The 16,092-nt window shown below is 41.6% G+C and overlaps 1 protein-coding gene across 1 annotated transcript in view; it reads left to right on the plus strand.

Moving 5' to 3' along the window:
* The window catches only part of HIRA (histone cell cycle regulator), an 88,956-nt gene that overhangs the window by 21,992 nt on the left and 50,872 nt on the right, over nt 1-16,092 (plus strand). The window contains exons 10-14 of the mRNA XM_073628989.1: nt 2,445-2,515; nt 8,622-8,727; nt 8,900-9,115; nt 14,855-14,940; nt 15,028-15,216. Of these exons, the coding sequence (XP_073485090.1) occupies nt 2,445-2,515; nt 8,622-8,727; nt 8,900-9,115; nt 14,855-14,940; nt 15,028-15,216 (668 nt within the window). The remainder of the gene's footprint in view (nt 1-2,444; nt 2,516-8,621; nt 8,728-8,899; nt 9,116-14,854; nt 14,941-15,027; nt 15,217-16,092) is intronic.

Here is a 16,092-nt window from a genome sequence, read left to right on the forward strand (position 1 = left end):
CGACTCCTTCGCAGGATCAGGCAGGAAAAGAAGTCGGTACTTCTAGTGGCCCCAGCTTGGCCCAGGAGAGCTTGGTATGCAGAGATAGTAAGGATGACAGTGGGTTCCCCGGGGACCCTACCGTCACATCCAGATCCATTGTTATCTCAAGGTCCAGTGTTCCATCCTGCCTTACAAACGCTAAATTTGACGGTTTAGCTATTGAAACCCACATTCTGAAGGGTCGTGGGCTTTCAGGTCCTGTGATCTCTACCTTGAGCAATGCAAGGAAGCCAGCTTCCAGAGCGATTTATCATAGAGTCTGGAAAGCTTATGTATCCTGGTGTGAATCCAGGGGTTGGCATCCCAGAAAATATGTAATAGGTAGAATTCTTGACTTTCTACAAATGGGATTAGAAATGAAGCTGGCCTTGAGTACCATCAAGGGCCAGGTCTCGGCCTTATCAGTATTTTTTCAACGGCCACTTGCTTCACATTCTTTGGTTCGAAGCTTTATGCAGGGGGTGACGCGTCTTGATCCTCCGGTTAAGGCTCCCCTAAACCCCTGGGAATTGAATTTGGTTCTGTCAGTTTTACAGAAACAGCCTTTTAAATCAATACGTCAAATTCCCTTGGTCTTATTGACAAGAAAGTTAAGTTTTCTGCTAGCCATTTCTTCTGCTAGAAGAGTATCAGAATTAGCAGCTCTTTCCTGTAAAGAGCCTTATTTAATCATACACAAGGATAGAGTAGTATTGCGCCCCCATCCTATCTTTCTACCGAAAGTGGTTTCAGGTTTTCATCTAAACCAAGATATTGTTCTGCCTTCCTTTTTTCCAGATCCCTGTTCTACGGAAGAAAGGTCACTACATTCTTTGGATGTAGTAAGAGCAGTCAAGGCCTATCTGAAAGCAACTGCTCAAATTCGCAAAACAGATGTTTTGTTCGTACTGCCAGAAGGTCCCAATAGAGGACAGGCAGCGTCAAGTCTACCATTTCAAAATGGATTCGACAAATGATTTTTCAAGCTTACGGTTTGAAACAGAAAATTCCACCTTTTCAAATCAAGGCACACTCCACAAAGGCTATTAGTGCTTCCTGGGCTGTGCATCACCAGGCCCTTATGGCATAAAATCTGCAGGGCCGCAACCTGGTCGTCAGTCATTGCATTCACCAGATTTTATCAGGAGGATATGGGAAGGCATGAGGATATCGCCTTTGGGCGTAGTGTGCTGCAGGCAGCAGTACGAGGTCCTCAGGTCTGATTACACCCTACGTTGTGTGGTCCCCTCCCCTCAAATAGCATTGCTCTGGGACATCCCATCAGTAATTACTGAGGCTCTGTGTCCCGTGATGTACGAGAAAGAAAATAGGATTTTTATAACAGCTTACCTGTAAAATCCTTTTCTTTTGAGGTACATCACGGGACACAGAGGTCCCGCCCCTCTTCTAATACACTTATATTGCTTTGCTACAAAACAGGTATCCCCAGGAAGGTGAGGGGTTATATGGGGAGTTGAACTTCCTGTTTAGGGTGTGACCAGTGTCCAATTACCTAATGATACCCTATAACCCAGTGTTTCTCAACTCCAGTCCTCAAGGCGCCCCAACAGGTCATGTTTTCAGGCTTTCCATTATTTTGCACAGGTGATTTGATCAGTTTCCCTGCCTTAGTAATTACCACAGCCATCTCATCTGAGGGAAATCCTGAAAACATGACCTGTTGGGGCGCCTTGAGGACTGGAGTTGAGAAACACTGCTATAACCCATCAGTAATTACTGAGGCTCTGTGTCCCATGATGTACCTCAAAAGAAAAGGATTTTACAGGTAAGCTGTTATAAAAATCCTATTTTTCCCCTAAAAGGTCAGCTTAGCCTTTTAAGCATTACGCTACACAAGAATATATTAAAGTGGTTGTAAAGGCTAAAGGTTTTTTTTATCTTCGTGCATTCTATGCATGAAGGTAAAAACCTTTTGGTTTGCTGCTCCCCCCCACAGGTCCCTCCTAATATTTACCCAATCCAGCGCTGTGCACAGGAGCCTTGGCTCGCCCAGGTCTCCCTCTCCTCATTATCTGAAACACCACAGCAGGAGCCATTGGATCCAGCTGCTGTCAATCACAGCCAGTGAGGAGGGAGCAGGGTCGGGACTGAGCCACCATCAGTGTGTCTTAAAGACACATAGAGGGAGCTAAGGAGCAAGCAGCTTGTTATGGGGGCACTAAGCCTGGGGGAGGGGCCAGGAGCACAGGTGGGTGACCCCAGAAGAGGACAATCGGAGCTTCTATGTGCAAAACCCTTACACAGAGCAGGTAAATATACCATGTTTGTTATTTTTCTCCCCTTTTTTTTTCTGTCATATCTTAATTTAGGACTAAAAGTTTGTAACATACCAGATTTTCAATATGACATAAAACGGGACTTTGTTAGTAGTAATGGATTAATTTTTTTTTTTTTTTCTGTAGCTTACCTGCCTTAAGAGACCATTGGTGGTAATCCATGATCTGTTTGACAAATCTATAATGGACATCTCATGGTAATTGTTTACTATTGTTTTTGGTTTTTTTTTGTTTTTTATCCAAAAGTGGAGAGCACTATCATTATAATGGTGTATTCATATTCTCTAAACTTGTGTTCACTATAAGTGTAAAATACAATATGTGCATAAATTCAGTTCATACGATTCACAAAAAAAAAAAAAATACATGCAATCGAAACACTTATACATAAATATGCAGCATAAAGTGCAATTAGCAAAAAATACAAAATATTGTGCAAAAGAATGTGTAACGAAAAACCCTCTAAATAAAAAAATGAAAAAATTTGTATCGTGTAAAATCGAGCAAAAAATATAAATCCGTAATGTAAAAAGACTTTATGCAAAAAAGTTCATATAACCAGATCCTTAAAAGTCCCAAGTGACATAAATCGTGCAATGACAGAAAAATGCAAAAAGTATTCTGAGTGACTTCTTCCAAAAATTCTTCCAGTAAGTGCCAAAACACAGTGCTGTCCACCACCAAAAGTCCTAAATTAACTCAGAGCTCGATGCTGGTAAGATTATAAACCAGCCAAAACACATAGCAATCACAGTAGGAAACCTGCAGCTTGATACTTTCCATTTAAAAAGACACCTTCCGATGATACTCCTCATATATTTCACTGTTCGGATAATGGAGGAAACAAGAAAGGAAGACGTAAAAATGTCTAAGATGTATTTGTTCTTTAAAAACAAGTAATGTATTCGCATTTCTGTATGTCTCCACTGACCCAAGTATAACAGCAAAATAGTATTACCAAGTCACCCATGGCTGTGAACTTGGCGTGCATGGTAATGACCCGTCCTACGCGTCTCCTCATCTGACATCCTTCCCCCCTTTTTTTTTTTTTTTTTTTTTAACCTAATTTTTATCTGGGTGCATTGTACTTCGCATAATGAAGGTTCACATTAAAAAGAGCTTGGCAGCTTGCACACGTCGGAGGCTTCCTTGTCACTGATATGATTCCCAGGTGATTTCTGTGCAAACTGAAATGCTTAATTTCTGCTTAATAGGTCATGTAATTGATAGAGTGTGGGGATACTAACCCTTTTTACAGCATGTTTTGGGCCTGTGATTCAAAGGAAGCCAGGCACAGCCAGGTAACTAGCATTCTCAGAAATGGCAGCCTTTTTTGGCATGAGAGGTGTACTTTAAGTCCCAGTTCACACTGATGTGGATTTGATCCGAACCGAAAGGCATAGATTTTCATGTCATCTGAAAAAACATTGCTTGCTATGAAAGCCATTCATATCTATGCAGTACAATCTGTGATCCATTTAAAAAAGGGTCCTGTGCGAGTTTTAGTGTGGACTTGGTGCAAATTCTATCTCCAGCTATGCCAAATCCCCTCTGAAATCGCATTAGAATCGCACCTGTCACAACAGAAATCGCACTGTGAAATCTTATCAGATTAGCACCGCTTCAGTGTGAACCAAGATTCAAGTGTACAGTATACACACCAGCTCAGGTTCCTGCACACCTCAGAGGCACAAATTTAAAGACAGAGCTGGAGTCCAATAACAGTCCTTCACTTATCTTTTACTAAATAAAGTATTGTTCTCTGGAACATCCAAACAAACCCAGCAGAATGCTAACACGTTTGAGCCAAAGCCTTAGCTGATGACTAAGGCTTCAGCTGAAACGTGTGAGTTCTGCTGGGTTTCTTTGTGTGTTCCAGATTGTTTGTTTATCTTTTTCGAAATAAAGTATTGTTAATGCGGATCATAAGGCATGACTACTCAACTTTCCAACATTCTTTCGCTGGTGCCAACATCTTCTCCTGTGTGCTCTTCATTGGCCGGCATGGAATGGCGTCACTTTTATGGGCATGTGCAGGAGCCCATCACCCAATGAAACAGAGACTGGGCTGGAACTTTAAGGTTTACAGTGCCATAGAAGACAGCAAGCATGCAGGTAGGGGGCATTCTGTTGCAGAAGAGGCCGAGCATGTCTCTTTTACTGTAAAAGCCTGCCTGCTCACTGCTTGCTTCCTCGGGACTCCAGTTCCACTTAAAGTGATTGTAAACGATCACCTTGTAACACAACCAATTCAGTTAAAAAAATAAAAAGAAATGAAAGGCAAAACATTTTTGTATAGTTTTAAAAAACATTATAAAAACCCTTTTCTCCTCCTTTCCTTTTTTTTTTTTTTTTAAATTGTAAATGATCACCTTCCCTCCTGTTCTCAGCTGCATAAGAGCTGGGGGAGGAGAAGCAGTAGTATACTGCACTTCCCAGTGATAGCCCTGACCAGATTTACTTTCCTCACTGCAGTCAAAGTATTATTGCTTTGTAAATGCTGTGATTGGATCATGAAATGAGTAATGCAGAAAGCCTGATTGGCTTGTAGATTTAATTTAAAGTTAATGAAAACCTAACTAAATAACAAAGTAAAAATAGAATGGAATTTAAATTAATAAAAGGTTGTCTCCAGAACAGGAAATGAGGGAAATTGGTCTATTAGCAACACAGAAATAAAAAAATATATATTTACTCTTTTTTTTTTTTTTTTTTTTTTCCCTATTGCAGATTTTCCTCACTTCCTGTTTGGTAAAAGGTTGTCCCCAGAACAGAAAGTAAGGGGACATCTCTCTGACACAGCCCTGAATAGCAGTAAACCTGACAGGGGAAAAAAGATTTGGGAATATAAAGTACCGTATTTATCGGCGTATAACACGCACAGGTGTATAACACGCACATTAATTTTAAGAGGGAAGTTTCAGGGAAAAAAAAAAAATAAGGAACTTTGAAGCAAAATAAGGGTCAGTGCCCATCTGCAGTCTTACCACTGCCACCAATGCAGCCCCATCAATGCCCATCTGCAGTCTCACAAGTGCCATCAATGCGACCTCATCAGTCCACATCAATGCAGCAGCCTCACCATTGCCATCAATGTAGCAGCCTCACCATTGCCATCAGTGCAGCCTGATCGATGCCCATTTGCAACCTAGAGGGGACAGGGAGGGGGCGGGACAAGCGCCGAAAGATTATATACAGTGAGAATCTCCTATGATAGACAGAACAGTGGTCCAATGGCGGCCCAGGAGACGGGACTTCCTATTACAGAGGCCGCCAAGTAAACAGGAGATTCTCACTGTATGTAATCTGACAGCACTCATCCCGCCCCCCTCCCTGTCCCCTCCGAGGCATCTAAAATTGAAGTATTGGCGTATAACACGCACGTGCTATTTGCACCCAATTTTTAGGGTGAAAAAGTGAGTGTTATACGCCAATAAATACAGTATTTAAATGTTTTTCGGTATAGGGGAGATTATACATGAATATAGGGGCAGCCTTTCATCCTTTAACTTCTGATTGGAACCCTGGACCGTAATCATTAGTAGTCAGACACAATGAGACCTACCCTGAGAGCTGATGGAACAGCAGTTTTTTATTTGTGGCTAGAAAAATAATTTTGAATTGCTGTGTTATGAAATAAAAACCTTTTTTGTGTGGATTATTTTCCCACACTTTTTTTTTCTTTCTTGGTTTACAGTGAGGGAAAAAAAAGGATTTGATCCCCTGGTAATTTTGTAAGTTTGCCCACTGACAAAGAAATGATCAGTCTATAATGTTAATGGTAAGTTTATTTTAACAGTGAGAGACAGAAAAACAAAAAAATCCAGAAAAACACTTTTCAAAAAAGTTATAAATTGATTTGCTTTTTAATGAGTGAAATAAGTATTTGACCCCTTCGCAAAACATGACTTAGTACAGGGTGGTAAAACCCTTGTTGGCAATTACAGAGGTCAGACGTTTCTTGTAGTTGACCACCAGGTTTGCACACATCTCAGGAGGGATTTTGTCTCGCTCCTCTTTGCATAGCCTCTTCAAGTCATTAATGTTTCAAGGCTGACGTTTGGTAACTCGAACCTTCAGCTCCCTCTACATATTTTCTGTGGGATTAAGGTCTGGAGACTGGCTAGGACACTCCAGAACCTTAATGTGCTTCTTCTTGAGCCACTCCTTTGTTGCCTTGGCCGTGTGTTCTGGGTCATTGTCACCATACCCATCCACAACCTATTTTCAGTGACCTGGCTGAGGGAAGGAGGTTCTCACCCAAGATTTGATGGTACACCCCCAAAGCATCATGTTTCCACCTCGATGTTTGACGGTGGGGATGGTGTTTTTGGGGTCATAGGCGGCATTCCTTCTCCTCCTCCAAACACAGCGAGTTGATGCCAAAGAGTTTGATTTTTTTCTCATCTGACCACAACACTTTTTCTAATTGTTGTCACCCTCTCACCAAGCTGCTTGGCGATGGTCTTGTAGCCCATTCCAGTCTTGTGTAGATCCTACAGTCTTGTCCCTGACATCCTTGGACAGCTCTTTGGTCTTGGCCATGGTGGAGAGATTGGAATCTGATTGCTTCTGTGGACAGCTGTCTTTTATACAGGTAGTAGGCTTAGATTAGGAGCACTCCCTTTAACCACTTGCCCACTGTGCACTTAAACCCCCTTCCTAACCTGACCAATTTTCCGCTTTTGGTGCTCTCACATTTTGAATGACAATTACTCAGTCATGCAACAGTGTACCCATATGAAATTGCTGTCCTTTTTTTCACAAAATTAGAGCTTTTTTTTTTTTGGTGGTATTTGTTCACCTCTGGGTTTTTATTTTTGCATCATAAATGAAAAAAGACCGAAAATTTGGTTTAAAAAAAATGCATTTTTCTGTTATAAAATTTAGCAAATTTTTTTGTTTTTTTTTTTGACAAAATTGTCTTATTAACGCGTTTTCACTCACACAGCATATGCATACCACAAATTACACCCCAAAACACGTTCTGCTACTCCTCCCGAGTATGGCGATAACACATGTGTGAGACTATAACACAGCCTGGCCACATACAGAGGTGTTCTAGGAGCATTAATTACACATGTAATTTCTAGACTACCTCTTACACTTTTGAAGGTCCTGGAGCACCAGGACAATTTTTATAAGATATTTCTAACACATAGCATGTATATAGAAAAAATTACACCCAAAAATATATTCTGCTACTCCACTTGAGTATGGCAATACTACATGTGGGAGACTTTTTCACAGCCTTACCACGTACAGAGCCCCAACATATAGGGAGCACAGTCAGGTGTTCTAAGGGCATAAATTTAAAATCTAATTTGACAACCTATTACACTTTTGTGAGGCACTGTAGTGGCACCGTAGTGGCATGGATGTGGTGCGGATGATCACTGATGTGGCACGGATGAGCGATGGATGGATGAGCCATGGCTGGGCACAGATCAGCGCTGTGGGAACATCAGATACAGCCCACAGCGCTACTGCACCTGGCTCTCCCCCCTCCTCACACGCTGTTCCGAACGGTGTGAGGGGAGGAGCAGAACCGGAGAAGCTCCGGTTTGTTTACGATAGATTACGCCATCCTTGGATGGCGTGATCACGTAGTAAAGGGCCGCTGTCATTTGCCCTTTACCCCGATCCATGACATGCCAGGTCTGGGAGACCCGACGGTCACGGATATTCCCAGGTGCACGAAATTCTGGGAGAACATCATATGACTGTCTCCCAAAGTTATCCGACCGCGCTATAGCCGTCATTCGGCTGTGGCTCGATCTGCAACTGGTTAAGAGAGTGCCCCTAATCCCAGCTCGTTGTCTGTATAGAAGACACCTGGGAGCCAGAAATCTTGCTGATTGATAGGGGATCAAATACTTATTTCACTCATTAAAATGCAAATCAATTTATAACTTTTTTTTTAAATGAGTTTTTCTTGATATTTTTGTTATTCTGTCTCTCACTGTTAAAATAAACCTACCATTAAAATTATAGACTGATCATTTCTTTGTCAGTGGGCAAATGTACAAAATCAGCAGGGGATCAAATACTTTTTTCCCCTCACTGTATATTTTATGTTATCCACATCCTCTGTATAAGTGTTGTTATGATTGTATTTATCATACTCTATGTGTAAGAATAAAATATTTGTTCTTCCAGTCACTGCTGCCCCAAGGGTTTCATTCATGAATTAAATTCTGGACAAGTGACAGATGCTTTTATCCTTCCATCCTCATGTTCTGCTTTCCAACCACTTAATTATTTTAGCATTTCATAACGGTTTGTTCTCTGGGTTATTTACAGGACGTTAAATGGGCTGGGCATACTGGTCTGTTCAATGGATGGATCGGTCGCTTACTTGGATTTTTCACAAGATGAGCTGGGTGATCCACTGAGCGAAGAGGAGAAGGTATGAAACCTTCCATATTCTTGTATATTTTTTTTTTTTTTTTACTACTTTTCCCCCTTTCCTTTTTATGGGAAGATTTTTCTGCTCACAGCGTTTACCTCTTCTTTGTGTATCTGTATCAAGTCATGGTTTTATTTTATTTATATCAATCCTTTTACATATTCCATTACAGAATAACATCCACCAAAGCACTTATGGAAAAAGTCTTGCCATCACAACAGGTTCCCAGATTCCTAACACCATCATAGAGAACCCTGAAATGCTGAAGTTTCAGCAGAAGCAGCAAACACCGCAGGATGGAGAACATGGTGCAGCTGCACACAGGGAGACCCAGGCTCCAAAAGTAGCCAGCATGGTAAATGGAGAGAGCCTGGAAGACATCAGGAAGGTACTGTATCGTAATGAAACAGCAACACGTCTGCAGTTTTATATAAATTTATTAATTCAAACTGTACATCTTGTACAATATTAGTATTTATAGTTTGCTAATGCTGTACCAGCTTTAAAGGGAAGCTCTAGTTTTGTTCTAAAGTGGGGTTTTTGTTTTGTTTTGTGTTTTTTCCAGATTTATTGCAAGTTTCTTATATTAAAGTCGTCTAAACATGAAATGCATTTAGAGCTCCATAAAAGTGTTTTGGTGTCTAGAGTCACCTGGAACACTCTTTTCCCTGAAAGCCCATTGCCCGCTGCTACACCTTGACCACCAGAATGTTAATAAATGTTCCTTGGTATCGTACATCCCAGGATACAGGTATCCTTCATATTCATTACGATAGGGTTATGCTACCACCTTCAGGTAATTGGACATCTTTTTTTGTTAGTGCCTTAGGTGATGGTCATGTCTGTGCAGTCTCTGCACAAGTTATTCTATTTAGCTGTCTTTTTAGCAAGATTTCCATCAGAAATAGGAGACTGGCTTATCAAGATTTATTACTGCAGCTTCTGCTAAGAAACAATACCCAGACCCCATACCGGACAGTGCGGGTACGAACTACAGCATTGCCATTTGGCACAGGACTAATTGGACCCTGAGCACTCCTATCTTGTCTTGTGGACTGGCAGGGTGCTATACAGGTCCAGAGGGGTGATCCCCCAACTCTAGAATGTCCCTGAAGGCCCTTGTGCCGACAGCCCACCATGATGGGTAATGTTTGAACCCCCTGGGGGGCCCTGTAGTGCAGACTGGCAAATGTCCTGCTGGTAGCCCTAACATACTGGTATTCAGTGGTATGGGGGTAATAACTCTGTCTCTATACTTGTGCAGCATGAACTAGATATGTCACAAGAGAGGTGGAGACTACTAGAAGCCACCACATTGGAAGCTTCCACATGAGACAAGACAGGCGTTCGAGGCAGTGTCTTTACAGCTGTTATTCTGGATGTACAGTATAGCAAGTATTAATTTGTAGCACACCGCTGTTATGTTGTGGCATTGTCCACTGGTGAATAAAGGTAGGAGTTATTGGGACACAGTCTCTCCTTTTTTGTGGGTACTAGCATCGGCGTCTAATTGAAATGGTACCTGCTCCTTACTTGGGACTGCTACATTAGCATCAGTCCCATATTTATATGGTCAACAGGTCATGTCTTGGCAATAGCAGAGGGATTATGAGGGAGAGAGTTCCCAAAAGCCTTTTATCAGGTTGGGAGGAACCTGAACGTAGTTCCCCTTGCACTATATCCACTGGGAGTCAGGTAGTTCCATGTGGCTCTGATTTTCTTCACTTGCCTGGTCTTTTCACTACCTCTGGGGCACCTTTCTCCAGTTCCTTTATTATATCATACTAACTACTACTTACAAAACCATCCACAACTTAGCCCCCCACTACATCACTAGCCTAGTCTCTAAGTACCCACCTATTTGTTCTTTGTTCCTCTCAAGACCTTCTGTTCTTTAGCTCTCTCGTCGCTTTCTCCCATGCTCGCCTCCAGGACTTTTTCAGATCCTCTCCAGTTCCATGGAACGCCTTACCCCCAATTTGTCCCATTATCTCCTACTCTATTAGCTTTTAGACGATCCCTGAAAACCCTATTCTTCATAGAAGCCTATCCTACCCACACCTAACTGTATTTTCATTTTCTTCATCAGCTCATCCCCTGCAGTTATTACTTTTTTTTTTGTTACAATTGACCTTCCCTTCTAGATTGTAAGCTTAACGAGCAGGGCCCTCTGATCCCTCCTGTATTGATTTGTATTGTAAGTGTACTGTCTGCCCCATGTAAAGCGCCGCGCAAACTGTTGGTGCAATGTAAATCCTGTGTAATATTTAATATCATGGGAGGAATTCTCATCTGCTGTTGTTGGGTTACAGCATCAGAGTCCTGTCTGGTTTAGACCATCTTGGTTGCAAGGAAAAATGCTCTTCTTCCCCCTCCTCCCGTATTGTTAATGGAGGAAGAACCTGCCAAGGATCCGCCAGAGGAAGGGGTTGAAGAGGAAGTGACTTTTCTGAAAAGGGGAGATGCAGAAATTCCTCTTCTGAGGAAGTTACACCAGAGGAATCCCAGCATTCGGGGTCATCTCTGACCCAAAAGGACTTTGTAGGCTTTCTTGAGAAGGTCTGGACTAGCTTAAAGTTACCACTTCCTGAGGCACCTGTCCCAAAGGCTACAGGATGGGAATTCTGGTAACCACTGCAGCATCTCCCATCTTTCTCTGTACATACTCCTTTAAAGCGTAACTTCACTACTGTTCAGAAAAAAAATTCCCTTCTGGGTGGTCTATGTACATTACAAGGATCTTAACAAACTTTGCTGCAGATTCCTACCTTTTTGTTCGAAAGAAATCATGGTTTGTTCCTCTGTGCCCATTTGCTGAGTGAGTCTAATAGGAGTGGTTTTATAATTATCAATCAGCTGCTTTAGCTGTAGGGCTCTAATGAGGAAAACTGCTGGGTCTGCATCCCTTTTTAGACTTGATTTTCTATTGGGAGTATCATACCAAAAATGACATTTTTGTTACAGGGGATATCAAAAATCTGACTTGTATCTTAGTGTAGACTTCTGGAAAAATCAGTGAGCCAATCGCACAAGCCGGAAATGATGTTTCTGGGAGGCGTTCTATACGCATTCTGTGTACAGAACACCTCCAGGAAGCCATTTTGCATTACATTTTACAGAGCTGCAGATTGAAAAGGAAAGGTAATTTTAATAACATTCAACTACAATTAGGGCTGCAACTAACCATTTTCATAATCGATTAGTTGACGGATTATTGTTTCAGTTAGTCGATTAATCGGATAATATGGAAACGTGTCCCATAGGAAACCATGTAAAATGAACTGTAGTGCGTTTCTGCAAAAAGCACCAAAAAATGCATAGATGTGAGCCAGGCCTAAGATGTTTAGTAAGCAGCAGCATGTTTTTTTTTTTTTTTCTTGTATCACCTGTCATGGGGTTTAAAAAACTAAAATTAGCCCTTTATATATAGATAATGGCTACTATAAGGGGTTCATTTATGCTGTGAAACTACCGCAATAATAAATATTACTGATATCATATAGATAATAAATACACCCAGAAGTAGGATATATGGGTATTTTAACTAGGGGTCAGACATGAAGGGTGGAAGGGAGATAGAAATATTTTATATTAAAGCGGTTGTATACCCACTGACACTTTTTTTTTTTATACCCCTTTAAGGCAAAAGGCATAATGAGCTAGTATGCACTGCATACTAGCTCATTATGAAATACTTACCTTAGAACGAGGCGTCAGTATCTTACCTGGTCCACGCCGAGTTAGCTGACATGTTGCCTCGGCGTGTCTTCCGAGTATCGCGGATCCTGCTCTGTGAGTGGCTGGAGCCGCGATGTCGTCACTCCCGCGCATGCGCGCGGGAGACTTCTTTTTGGCAAGGTCCGGCGTCTACCGGGTTCAGCCGAGAATCCCCTGTGCGCATGCGGCGCTGCAATCAGCGGCTCATTGCAAGGTAAGTATCTCCTAAACCGTACAGGTTTGGGAGATATTTTTTTTACCTACAGGTAAGCCTTATTATAGGCTTACCTGTAGGTAAAAGTAAAAAAATTGACTATACAACCGCTTTAAAGCAGTACTAAAAGCTGAGAATTTTTTTTTTTTTTTTTTTTTTCATGGATATGATCATTTTAAATAGAATCCACAATACTGGTAAAAGTTTACTTTAAATGTAATTGTAATGCCTTCTATTACCTCCAGTCTATCAGCCTGCACCTTCATTGGGTTCAGATGCTGATCTTCCCTGCACAGAGTCTTTAAAGTGACTTTTTTTTTTTTAAACAAACATGTTTCACTTACCTGCTCCATGCAGTGGTTTGCACAGAGTAGCCCTGATTCTCCTTTTCTGGGGTTGTACTCCTGGCTTCAGAGTGCCCCAATAGCAAGCTGCAAATAATAGTATAGAGTGCCCCTATAGCAAGGTTAAAAAAAAAAAAAAAAAAACTTCTGCCTTTAGAACCACTCACTTCCTGCCCAGGACTACATGTCCCATGAGGAATTGCTCCTCACACATTTACAAGTTCTCATGCACTTACTGACATGTATGGACGGTGTACTGAGCTGTATGTGTGCTGCACGGTATTTCCTGATACGTAAACAAATAATGCATTCTGTATGCAGGCCAACTAATTGGCTGGCCGATTAATCGACTATGAAAATAGTTGACAACTATTTTCATAATCAATTAGTTGTTTCGGCCCTTTCGACAATATGACTTGTCGTGTCGCAATTGTATATGATATATTTATTAATTATAATCCCCCCCCCATGGAAGTGGCATTACCCTTTTAAAGGGTGTGTTTTGTAAGCGGATTGTGTTCACCCTGATAAAGTGTTCATTCCACAAAAATAGTTTGCTCTACAGAAATTTCACTAAGAAATGGAGTATATCCAAAAATGTGTCATGCGAGAGGAAAAATTACTTACTAGGTAGCCCTAAGAGAGTAACTGCACAACCCCAACCCTTTTTTGTTAAAAGTGCTTTAAAATATTTTTTTTTTTTTTGTAACCTATAGTGTAAAAAAGCTTGTACATGTAAAAGCCTCCCTGGAAAGAAATGGAGTATGCCAATAGTGGATCTGACTGTTACGGGTGTCGGGAGACCCTCACAGTTCTAACGGACGAGTTCCTGGTGTTTTAAGAATGCTTCGAAAAAATTGTCTGGAGCCCTTATTTGAAGCCTGTCTTACTCTTGTGGGGGCAGCCTTATAACGGGCAATTTCAGCTGTAGAAGTGTGTCAAAGCCTCAAGGTTTGGGCTCATCCAATGTTGAGAAATAGAGGCCCTTATCACAGGGATACTGATTCGGGCAGATGCCTGGAGGTTTTGCCTTGTGCTCTTAGTTTCTAGGTGGATGCCTTAACGGACTCTATTCAACAGCTGTCACCTTGGTATTCTCTTTGTGCACATACCCTGAAACTTATGGCTGAAGTGATGGTCAGCGGAGTTACTTTATAAGAAGCAAGTTGAACGATTACATTTACAAACTGGATGTAGTTTTAGTTAAACACAGAGGTTCTTCCAAGCCCTAGCTATGGTATGTTTAGCTTCTGTAAAAGTTTATATTGTAAATGTGGCATTTCTGGGAGGCTGCTTGTTTAAGAGCATTTAAGGCATGATCAGCATAGATGAGAAGGTTAGTTAGGATGTGAAATGGTTTGGTCCTGAAGGATTAGAACCACCATACGGGAACATTACGTGTAGATGGAAAGGCGTTTTTGAAAAGAAATGGCAATTCTGTGGAGTAGCTAATAGTAGGTTGCATTCAACTGAATTTGTTCTGTAATTTCTTTTGTCATCCAAGCGACATGTTCAGTTCCACTATGTGTCAGGAAGATACCCCAGCACTGTTAGCCCAGACCCTTTTTGTTCCAATCACCTTGGAATGTGTAGATATAACACATAATTGGATATAGATGCTGGGGTAACTTCCTGATACTTACTAGAACAGAAGTGGCTCAGCTAAGCTGTGAAATGTCTTTTAAAATTAGAAAACAAGTCTAGTTGAATGTGACTACTAACTTTACTATAACCTGGATAAATGAGAATCTTCACAGACATATTAACAGTTGTTTGAAACACAGTGCTTAAGCAAAGTAAATGTCATGCAGTTGGGGTTTACTGTATTGACTACATTTTGTGCGTGTTTTAGAATCTCTTAAAGAAACAAGTGGAAACGCGGACAGCAGATGGTCGTCGTAGGATAACCCCATTGTGTATCGCCCAGCTGGATACTGGGTAAGTACTAGTTTCCAATGCTGTAAATGTTATATACATGTTGACGGCGAGGCTTACTTTATGTACTTTTGTAATGTTCTTTTTCAGAGACTTTTCTACAGCATTTTTCAATAGTATCCCCATATCAGGGTCACTGGCAGGATCCATGCTCTCCTCTCAGAGCAACCAGCAGCTCATATCTGTGGATTCCAACACAACTAGTTCACAGGGGGCCAAGTCAAGCCTGGAGCCTATGGGAAATGCAAAATCTGCAGAAGAAACTCCCAACAAAGAGAGGTGTGATATTAACATTTTCATGCACCTAAAAGGCACTGCACAAATGTTAACCGCTTCAAGACAGGGCAGATGTTTATACTGAAATATTGAAATACTAACAGTATTAAGTTTATGGCGTTATGCAAAATCTATGTTTACCTCAATACCAGGCACTTACACCCCCTTCCTGCCCAAGCCAATTTTCAGCTTCCAGTGTTGTCACTGTTTAAATGACAATTGCGCAGTCATGCTACACTGTACCCAAACAGAACTTTTATCATTTTGTTCCCACAAATAAAGCATTCTTTTGGTGGTATTTGATCACCTCTGCATTTTTTTTTTTGTTGTTTTTTTTTAATTCTTTGCTAAAAAAAAAAAAAAAAGTTTTTCTTTTGTTTGTTATAAAATTTTGTAAATAAGTAAGCTTTCTCCTTCACTGACGGGCACTGATAAGGCGGCACCGATGAGGTGGCACTGATGATGGGCGCTGGTAGGCGACACTGATGGGTGGCACTGATATGCAGCACTGATGGGCATTGATGGGTAGCACTGATGGGCACTGATAGGTGACACTGGGCAATGAAAGGCTGCACTGATGGGTACTTATGAGTGATACTGATAGGCGGCACTGATAGGTGTCACTAATGGCATTGGCAGGCATTGGGAATGGGCACTGATTGGCAGCTGCCTGGGCACTGATTGGTATTTCCCTGGTGGTCTAGGGTGGCATAACTGGTGGTCCAGTGTGGTGGCCTTCCCCTTGTGGTCCTGGGTGGGCATCCGAGGGGGGCTGCGCTGATAAACAATCAGCACAGACCCCCCCCCAGTCAGAAGAGCAGCCTATCGGCTCTCCTCTACTCGCGTCTGCCGATCAACGGCTTTTCCTGTTTACATCGT

Source organism: Aquarana catesbeiana, linkage group LG01, assembly GCF_042186555.1.
Source record: "Aquarana catesbeiana isolate 2022-GZ linkage group LG01, ASM4218655v1, whole genome shotgun sequence".
NCBI lineage: Eukaryota > Metazoa > Chordata > Amphibia > Anura > Ranidae > Aquarana > Aquarana catesbeiana.